At 40.6% G+C, this 10863-nt stretch overlaps 1 protein-coding gene across 2 annotated transcripts; it reads left to right on the top strand.

Annotated features, from left to right (window-relative positions):
- Window positions 1-472: 472 nt before the first annotated feature.
- Window positions 473-10295, top strand: rilp (Rab interacting lysosomal protein). Of its 2 annotated transcripts, none has more exons than XM_068584288.1 (8): window positions 473-990; window positions 2442-2565; window positions 5197-5318; window positions 6262-6447; window positions 7121-7290; window positions 7418-7543; window positions 7647-7745; window positions 8684-10295. In XM_068584288.1, exons 1-8 carry the CDS (start codon window positions 652-654, stop codon window positions 8808-8810), a joined length of 1293 nt encoding a protein of 430 aa, XP_068440389.1. In that variant the 5' UTR covers window positions 473-651; the 3' UTR covers window positions 8811-10295. The 2 variants fall into 2 exon arrangements, with proteins under 2 accessions (XP_068440389.1, XP_068440388.1); XM_068584287.1 differs by having other exon boundaries at window positions 2439-2565.
- The last annotated feature ends 568 nt before the right edge of the window (window positions 10296-10863 follow it).

Raw genomic sequence — 10863 nt, 5'->3', positions numbered from 1 at the left:
CCACCTCCAGTGGTTTGGCTTCAGTGAACTGCTTAAAGCACACTTAAGCAATTTAAATTACCAGGGACTTGACACATTACAATGAGTCTTTTACAGCATAAGTCTCGTACAAAAGAGTAATACTGGCGTTTAGCCTGTGTGGGTGTAGTTTTCTGATATTTTTTGATATATTTTTTTTTGACAGTTAAACGTCCGTATTTGTGACGAGCAAAGGAAATCCAATGTGCACGCTCTGGTGCGTGCATCAGTATGCTCGACATGGCATGCGGGTTTGTTACATGTAGTTGGTTGTGCGTATACTCTATTTACATTGGCCAAAAAAGTAGGAGGGTCCTACAGCGAGACTCAGTACACTGCGGGAGTACAGCCCTGGACTGTCCAGCCTTGTACTGTGTAGTTCACCGCGCAGTACTCTATGTTCTTGAATTATTTATTTTTTTTGTAGGCGGTGGTATTTGGAGCAGACGTAAAAAATGCAAGACGTGTTTTTGGACGACATGCAAGGCACGTTCAGGCGTGTCTGCAGCGTGGGCTCAACGACGAGTGCACTTTAAACTGTCACATACTGATCTTCGTCTATAATCGGCTCTGACGAGTCGCTTTCGGTAGCCGACGCGGAGCATGTTAAAGTGAGCTGGTCCTGACCCGGACATGGAGGCACCTGAAGTGCAGCCGGAGACCAGGACCACGGAGGGCTGTTTCCACCGGACTTTTTCGGCTCTAACTGTGGACGACGTGTATGAAATTGCCAAACTGATCGGCACCGACGTCGAGAAACTGATCGACGGCTGTGGCAAAGAGAGCGTCGTGGGTCTGGTGCCGAAAATAGTGAAAGTGCTGGAGCTGCTGGAGAACTTCACGTCGAGAAACCACGCTCACAAACTGAAGGAGGAAGAGCTGCTGAAGACGTTTGAGACGCTGCAACTGCAGCAGCAGAAGAAACGCGCGGGGAGGGAAAGCGACGAGGGACACGACAAACATGAGATACGGGTGAGAGACGCGGGGAGCTCGGGTTGCCATCAAGCCCGCCGCGTTGTACCGTCGTTACAACCTCGTGTCGAGACAATTACCTCGAGTTAACTGGACGTTAATTGACAGGCGGGGCACAGGAGCCGACAGATACGGACTTCACCAGCTGTCGACCGCCGACGAGTCCCAAATGTGTTGTTGGCGAAAACAAAAATGTCGGAATGTTAACAATAAACCCAAACAGGCACGTTAAACTAGATAACTCGAACCTGCGGGAAGTTTCGCAACATTAACCACAGTTTGTTTGATAGGGCTGGTTAAAAAGAAGCTAGCTGGCTAATCAGCTGCTTAAGAGAAGCTATTAAGTCAGGCATGTACGTATTATGTTTAAGTACAGCAGCAGCAGCATACATTTCCCTGGTGCTTTGTTTTATTTATCAAAGTTAAAAGCAGACTACTCTATTACTATACTACTATTTTTTTAAATAATAAAAATCAAAATAATGTGAGCCTGTAGGTAGTTTAACGTGCGCATGAGCAAGATATATATTGGGTTAACAGGACCTCAGTGGCTCCATTCTGCCCTGCGGCCCCCCAAGCAGAATCCATATGGTTGCGCAACATGGCCTAATATGCAACACCTCCTTCTGCAAAGTAAACAAAGAGTCATATTGGTCTCAACTATTGCTCACTATTCTCTCTTCAAATACATACTTGAAAAAGCTGCTTCAATGCTCCCAAACTACACAAGTTAAGTGCATATTGGTTCTGAGTTATGTGGCATACACATTATGCTACCTAGTTATAAGTGTGTTGTAATTAATTGTAATTCATGTCTCTTAAATGAGTACTTATGGGACATAAACAAGACAAACCTTAACACTCTTCTTTGACATGAGTACAGCAAAGGAAAGTCAGAGGGAAGTTGGTACTGTATTTTCACAGGAGTCTGCCATGTGTACTATGCTGTGTTATGGTTAAATAACACACTAAATAAATTAATTGATGTGGGTCTGTGTGTGTAAATGTTTTTGTGGAGAAAAACAAAGATCTTGTTTTTAAATACTTTAACCATAACATGCCTAACAGGCTTAAGTAAGAATGTGTTCTTTGCCATTAAACTTACATTATTGCCAGTTCTCCTTCACATGACATCCCATCTGGTAGTGCTTCTTCATCAACTGCATGTCTAACTTTATAAACTTTAATCAGTGCATGCCAAATAAGTAAATGAAGAGGTGTGATTCTCAGAAGTCAGAATTTTCTACTGAGGAAACATTTCAACAAAACATCTGTATTGACTTAAAAGCAAACTGACACACCCGCTTGGACACAACTTATTTAGCTGAAGCCAAATATTGATTTTTTTTACAGCACAGAGGGCGATTACGTCATGTTTTTTTCTTATGAAAGTTTAATTTCACATCTCTGAGGTTATTGTTTTACAGTCTGTCTTCCATCCTTTCAAGCAGGAGCTGCAGCAGAAGGAGCAGCAGTGGAGGCGGAGGTGTGAGGAGCTGGAGGCCCAGGTACAGCATCTCCAGGTGGAAAGAGAGGAGCTGCAGAGCAGACTGAAGGGTAGTCATGCACAGGAAGGTAGGTCCCATGAGTGTAATGTTATATATATATATATATATATATATATATATATATATATATATATATATATATATATAGGATATCAGCTTCCACCAATCAGCTTGTCGCTCCACCGCTGCGAACTAAACACTCAACAAAATCACGACTGTTTGCAGTCCTGGCTCCTCGATGGTGGAATGAGCTCCCTATTGACATCAGGACAGCAGAAAGTGTCTACATCTTCCGCCGCAAACTAAAAACTCATCTATTTCGACTACACCTTGAATAAAGACATTGACAGCAGCACTTAGATGGCTCTTACTGATGGCACTTTGTAGTTTGACTTTATTTGAGAAATTGTACTGTCTTGATTCTTGTTGTTCCTAGTTCGTACTTACGGTTGAATGCACTTATTGTAAGTCACTTTGGATAAAAGCGTCAGCTAAATGACATTTGATGTAATGTAAATATTAGAGCTGGGCAAAGTTGAAAAAAAATAACTGATTGAAACACGGACCAAGAAGTCTAACACACGCGCAAGTCAAAGGGTCTGTGAAACCCCGTTGTGCAATAAAAGTGAGGGGCTGACTGGCGTGACAGGTCCGCCGGTCAGTCCCCTCGCCCCGTTTGCTCGTGGTGGAGCCGTGTGGTGAACCAGACTGTAAGAGCGTCTCGGTCTTTGACACTTTTTTTTGCTGCAATCACAGAACACCTTGGACCACCACTGATATATATATATATATATATATATATATATATATATATATATATATATATATATATATATATATATATATATATATATATACATACACCCACACATACACACACACACATATATACACACATAATGCTTTTTTAGGATGAGTCTCAGTACCCAGTGTGTGTTACAAAAAAATAAAACATAAAACAAATGACTTGGATATCACATCAAACATCTAGCATTATTTTTTGACTCATTGATTGAGAATTGGCTCTGAATTTGGTGTGAATGCCATGATGAGTATTGTTTCTCAACCAATGACTGGTTACTGTGCAGATCCAAAGCAGTGGTATAACGTAGCGGTCATGTGCACTGAGGCTGAAAGTAGTCAAACTGGTCATTGCTATGTTGATAGTGCAGTTACTTTGTGGTGGAAGCCTCAGGAGGACTCAGAAGAGCAGACGTTGCACTGAAAAAAACATCGAATCATAGGAGAAAAAAAATTGGCGCAGTGGTGTTATTATAATGGTTTCTGGCTAAATAGTTGCTTGTTGGTTAACACAATTTACATTTGACAGCTACTTAATATGTTTTTTTTGATAGTTTGGCAATGTGAAACAGAGAAGATGGAATCAGGCCAACCTCTCTTGTTTTAAACAGATACATTTCAACATGTTACCACAGTAATGTGAGCAGGAAAGTGGAGTCGCTTTGCTGACTCTGGTTTTCTTGTACTGACGGGAATGATTTATTTGACAAAAGACCATGTGGCAGGTAAACATGATCATTCATTTTCTGTTCTGAATGTGACTGCTGTTGAGCTTCCATGCTTCACTTTGCTGAATTGAAGTTAAAATGTGCTGTTGATTATTACAGTTAAGATCCAAGATTTTAATATTAAGGGACTATAGTAAATGGTTTAAAAGACATGCCTTATTTGTTTTGCTTTAGTGCCAGTATGTAATAAGAGTGTGTTAAATCCAAATCATATAACAAACAAAACATCTTGCCATAGATGGCATTATCTGTGCGATAGTTTTGGTTTTGATTCATCAACATCCAATATTTCTTCATCCTCTGATGGATGAAATGTGGTTTGTGGTACGTTTGCATTGAAGAAATGCATCTAAAAGGAAACTGCAAAATATCCTTCCAAACACATCATTCTAGTTTGTTGAAAAAAAAAAAACAACTTTTGTTTCATTTCTTTTACTGCTGTAAGCACTACAACAAAATTCTGTTCACCTCAGTTATTTTAGAGATGTATATTTTAAAACCCGGGCGTATAAAACTGAAACAATCTGCAGAAAGCAAGTTTGAGATACTGATTTTTATTTGGGTGAACTCAGTGTAAAACTTTAAGATTGTATGCAACACTTTGATTAAGATAGTTAGCTATAATGTAGTAATAATCTGTTATATAGAGATTTCTAATTTTTTTCTTGTTAATTTTTGTATTACACATTTTTTCGAACAAGAAGGCTCCGACTACTATCTACATAGTTTAACTTTCTCAGAGGGAAAGGATGGTGGAGTCGCTTTGAATTACTAATGGTCATATTTTTCTCAATGTGAATGGTAGGAATGGCTGGAATGAAAGTAGCTTTGTTGTATATTTTCATACCCAGTATGCAGTCTTCACTCTACTATTTCCAGGATTTGTTTATTACACAATCGATTATATACCTCTACAAATAAGTAAAATGACTTTGTTACCCATCAAATAACTATATAATGCAACAATATAACACTACCTATTCCATATTTTAATTTTGTCATCAATTAATGATCTTCACTCTAAATTTACAACAAGAATTGGAGCCAGCAGTCAGTGTAAAAAAGGTTTCTCAAAAAGGATGTACCTTTTGGGCCCCTGTTATGTACCTGACCCTTTTTGTTTGTTTGTGTGTGTGTGTGTGTGTGTGTGTGTGTGTGTGTGTGTGTAGACCGTGCCCAGCGGCAGGAGCGAGAGGTGATGCTGAAGCTGAAGGAGGTGGTGGACAAGCAGAGAGATGAGCTGAGGGCCAAAGGCCAGGAGATAACCACCATTTCTAAAGAGGCAGAGGCGGTGAGGAAAAAACAAATGCAAATGTTTATGGCGATTCTTCTGCGTATCAACTAATTTTTCTAACATTTCCATAATTTCATTGATTAAACAGCTGCTGGCAGCTGGCGATCACTTGGTTTCTAGTCTGAAGAGAAAAGTAGAGACAAAGCTGCTGTCTTAACTGGAGTGCATGACACTTATAACACTCAAACACTTCTATAATATTCATGGCTGTTGCTACAAAGGTTGATTTCCTGAGAGGCTTTGCTTACTCATAGAAACAGTAGTGTTTATTATCTCGCTCTCATGCGAAAATTATGTTTTTATGAAATCTGTTCTCACATAATTACACACTTGTGTAAAACACGCAGCTATAAAAGAGATGCCATCGTGTAATCCACACCAATAAACACGTTAGAAGACAAAGAGGGTGTCAGGGAAAGAGAACAGCCTGGAGTTGTTCTGCATAGTAACTGGTTATGAATTAAGCTGCGTTTAACTCAAGTCTGGGCAGAGTTTTCACCCCCATGCAGCCGCTGTGTGTTCAGGCACGTATATCACGTGATTTAAAATAGCAGCCATAACTGACTCAAATCTAAAATAAACTGCTCATGGTCAACTGAACTAGTTTCTCGGTTTGCTCAAAGGAATGCGTAGAATATTTGTCATCTTCAAAATGAATGCTACACTTGTATGGTTTCATCCCCAGACTTTTGCTCCAAATTCCACACATGGAGACATTTTCACCCACTGCGATAGATTGTCTTTTTGGTTCAAGCCTCTCTTGTTGCGTTTTAGTTTAACTGTAGTTTTACCTGGTGGGAAATATGGAAACTATTTGTTTGACTTTGAACCTGTTTAGTAGGTCAACCTGCTGTTGGTCATGATTAAAAGTAGTTATCGTGTGTGTGTGTGTGTGTGTGTGTGTTTGTGTGTGCGTGCGTGCGTGCGTGTGTGCGTGCAGCTCCAGGAGCAGTTGGAGCGCTTCATGAAGATGAATGCGGAGCTGCGACACAAGCAGAACGTGATGCAGGCCCAACTGAAGAGCACCGTGGAGAGGAAGGCCGACATGGAGGCCGACCTGACGGAGAAAAACAAAGAGATAGAAAACCTCCAAACACAGCTGGACAAAAGCAACAGCAGCAACCCAGTATGATGACTCTTAACTCCTTTATTCATGTGTCCTTTATTTAATGTAAACAAATCCCTCAGGCGCAGGTCAAAATGTAACTAATTCTGCTGCTTATCTCATTCATAAATGTTCTGGAAAAGGTAAAGTTGTGAAAGTACTAGTAATCAAACTACAAAGATGTACCAACAGCCACTGCTGTATTGTGTGATTGAATGAACACAGCCAACTATTGGCTTACACACTACACTGTCGACACACTAATGGCCTGCAAGGCATCGTAATCGCACCATTCTAACTAAAAAACAAGCGACGATGAATGCAGGTAATCGGCTTAAAGCCGCCTTATAAGTCGTTTCATACAATCTTGCCAAAAACCAAACTTAACTCAACCTGCTGCCCAGGTAACAGTGGTTAGCGATGTGCAGTGTGTGTACTGGTAGTTCCATTAGCTGTTGGCTGTAAGCCGAACACACTTTCCAAAACAATAGCAGTGTGCAAACTGTTTTCACACTACTTTGTGTCTGCGTGGAGAGTAGCGTCTGGGGGGGTCGTTATCACTGGCAGCCCCCACCGGACAAGGACCGGTTAAGAGAACATCAACGTCTTTCCTCCAAGCTCGAGACTTGACAGTTTGTTTTTGATTGTAGTTTTGAAGTACGCATTAACTAATGTCTCTCTGTTCTCCCATCAGTTAGGCACGAGCCAAACAGCTCCCGAGTCCAAGAAAAAGTCGACAGTGGACCAGAAGGATCTCGATCGGCCGTGCTTCACCAAGAAGGAGGTGCGTGACGTCATTTTTGAGAGGAACGAGCTCAAAACCAACCTCTTTCTGGTGCAGGAGGAGCTCAACTACTATCAGAGGTGGGTCTGCTGTGTGTGTGTGTCTGTGTGCGTGTGTGCATGGAGACATCTTGTTTTGCAATCTTCTGAGAGAAAGGGCTTTCCTAGCAATTTTTATGTTTAAATGAAAATGATTGTGTTTTTGCAGGGAGATCCTGAATGAAGAGAGGTGTCCAGGTTTCCTGTTAGAAGCTGTTCGCTCTGCTATTAAAAAAAGGAGAAAGCTCATTAAGGCAAAAATGCTCGGCATTGGTGCAAACGACTGCAGCAGCAGGTCTCTCTTAAAAAACACTCATCACATCATATGCAGATATAATGGGCCAGTGTGGAAATATGTTCAAAAGAGTAGTTTTTATCACAGTTTGTTTTTTCTTCAGTGACGAGGAGGAGAGGGGTTCTCTGTTTGGGCAGACCGAAGTAGACGGCTCTGAAGTTGACGGCACTGACAAACCAGCTGAGTCACGCATTCGAAACCTGTGAGTAGAGCTTCGACCTACACTGCTACACGGCACCGCTCAGACTTGAAACCACACAGCACAGTGCGTAACTTGCAGACAAGGCTTTAACCTTGTTAAATCAAACAAAGTGACCAAAACACACAAGTATTCAACTTAAATACAGTGTAATTCTCTTGAGCAATGTGTCCAAAGAAGAGCTCCTCAAATGATATATCATATAATGTGCATCATTTGCATTTGCTTCTATCATGAGCAATGGGTATGTTTTAATTGATCCAGTCAGTGTGTACCTCTCACAGAGGTCACACTGACTCAGACACGGAGGATTTCTCTTGACATGAATGTTTACGGTTATCGTCATGTTGTTTGCCTGGAGCACGGGACAAAAAGTCTATTTACAAAATAGACTTTTTTTGGATAGATTTTTCATTACCCTTAGAATAAGTCAGTTTTCTCTGAAATGTTCAAATATTAAGACATTAAGAGAATGTTAACCCGCTTCAACTAATAAAGACTAAGGACTGGGTATTCCATGGTATAACTCACAGGCAAGGAAATCTTATTGCAAAGCAACTTTGGGAAAGGACTTAAAAACCTCTTTAATGATAATGTAATTAAGTGGAGAATGTACTTGACGATTCTTGTCCGGTCAGGCCTGAAAATACAGCCGGGTCTAGATTTAATGTTGGGCTTTTTGGCTTTACATGTCAAATATATCTGTTTTTGCATTTTATGTCATCACTTGGGCTACAGATGCATTACAACCTTCATGAAATGCAAAGAAAGAGCAATAACAACACATACATTATCTGTTGTTTAAGGCATTGGTTTCATCTCTCTCTCCTGCTGATGCTGTCACTGTCCTGAGATCTCTGTCAATCCTGGGCTATATTTAGCTGTAATCCCTGACAACAGATCTGACCTCAGGCCTGTCTTTCCTACTCTTTCGGCTGCAGCTTTGGCTTCCTGACGCGGTCGGGCAGCGGCCGAAGCCCCACCCACATGAGCAACTCCGCCTCCACCTGGGAAATCATCGGAGACTCAGAGGCCACTGATGAGACGGGGCTGCCACCGCCCCCCTGAGCCCGGTACTGACCACAGAGTTCACGCTATGAGACACCCTGCTTCCCTCAGTCAAGTCTTCTTCCTGAACTTGTGACAGAAAATGTGGTTCAGGAAAAAAAAATCACATGGACATTTGACATTTCGGAGCCCCAGTGTGTATCACACAAAAGCACTATGCGAGTGTGAGGAAAAAGAAAGTGAATGCAAGTGAACAAACCTTTTTGCTTCAGTTCAATCATAACTAGACTTCTTTCATTTCCCCTTTTTTTAATGTTACTCTTACTCTTAGTCCCCTTAATTTTCCATAGAAGTAATCAAAAGGTTATACAGTGTATACGGTACAGTGTGCTATAGTAAGAAGAATACTTTTTAACCACAAAAAAGATAATTCCATGTATGATTCAAGTATAAATACAACAATGCTTTAATGTATTTTTTTTATTACGAAGAAAGAGCAAAATGGGTTATTGCGTATATATATTTATATAGAGCCTCAAACATTTTTAACAACAACCAAAGACATTAAGAAATGTATATAAAACCCTGCCCTCCAGTACTATTGAAACAGTGTGTGTGTGTGTGTGTGTGTGTGTTAAGCTCACCTCTGTTCCACAAGAAGACGTTAGTTTATTTGATTACAATCAATATTTTACCACCATTATATCAACTAACTTTTACCTCAGTTGGGGAATTTTTAAGCCATTTGTTAAGTTGTGTACTTTTCATACAAAAAGAAAATATTGTAATTTTACCAGTCTCTCCCAGCACTAAGTGTATTTTAATCCAGTGAGCCTTAATTTACTGTGTGTATTGCTTTAAAATATATTTTCTTAATTGTCCATCATTGCAGAGAGTCCAAGCCTTTGGCCAGTGTGTGTTGGCTGCTGGTGCCATAAATGTGCATGTGTGTGCAGTATGTCCAAGCACAATCTTTACTCTAATCCCTCTTAAAAGAACAGTGTGTAGTATTTTGGGGTTTAGTCGGAAATGGAATAAAGTATCTATAAGTATGTTTTCTTTAGTGTATAATCACCTGAACATCAGAATACTTGTGTTCCCCTTACCTGAGAATGAGCCTTTGTGTACATACAGAGCGGGTCTGCTGCACACAGCCGGCTGCAATGTTTCTACAGTAGCCCAGAATGGACAAACCCAACACCGGCTATAGCCATTCACCATTCACATTTTTGCGTCAGTCATCGCAATTCTCTTTCACACTTGGCTCACATGAGAAGTCTCCGTTGGTTGCAATCTGCAACCTCACCCCTAGTTGCCGCCAAATACTACACTCTGAAGCGTTAAATCTGATTATACACTACTCAGACAATGACAGACGAGCGGGGTATGAGTTGAGACAATGTATGACCTTCTAATTAGAGCATGTTTTCCTGAAATACTGTGTGTGTGTTTTTTGTAACCAGGTTTTTGCTGACAAAACAAATTTAGTATTTCAATTACCATATAAGTCAATTTGTTTGATGAAATGTCATTAAAAAACAATTCAAAATGTGGATTTTCTGTTCTGTTGAGATTTGAAGATAAATAAAATCCATCAAATACAGAATTTTATAAAAAATAGAAATGATCTCAATGCATTTTTTCCCCACAATTCAAGAAAAATAGACGAGACTAGATCTTAACAATGGCATTGTGCACTAAGTAAATGAAATAAATCAGGAGCTAAAAGTGATCACGTGATCACTTTTGTACTGACTTTCAGAGACTTATAAGGAGGGCGAAGGCATGCATCATGTCCTGGAAGAATGTCAACAAAAGATTCTGGGAAAAAGGTGAACATCAGGGGGGGGGGGGTGTCTACGTTTGTCTTAGCCCCTATAGTGTGTGCGGCAAGTTTTGTGTGTTAGTGTTCGCCCATCTTTAAAAAGCTCTGTGTCTGGCTGAATAGAAGGAAGTGGCTCTGACTTCCCCAGGAAATGGGAAGAGGAAACCCGGGGGCTTCGACCTCTTTGGCTGCAGTGGAGCCACAAGACGACTCACCGGAGAGAAAGAAGAAGGGAAGGGTGGAGAGTAGCCAGAAAGAGAGATACAGCCTCTCATTGTGTTCCCTTTT

Source organism: Clinocottus analis, unplaced genomic scaffold (assembly GCF_023055335.1).
Source record: "Clinocottus analis isolate CAN_PGR_092001 unplaced genomic scaffold, fCliAna1.0.p SCAF_2, whole genome shotgun sequence".
NCBI lineage: Eukaryota > Metazoa > Chordata > Actinopteri > Perciformes > Cottidae > Clinocottus > Clinocottus analis.
This window is presented reverse-complemented; position numbering and strand designations above follow the sequence as displayed.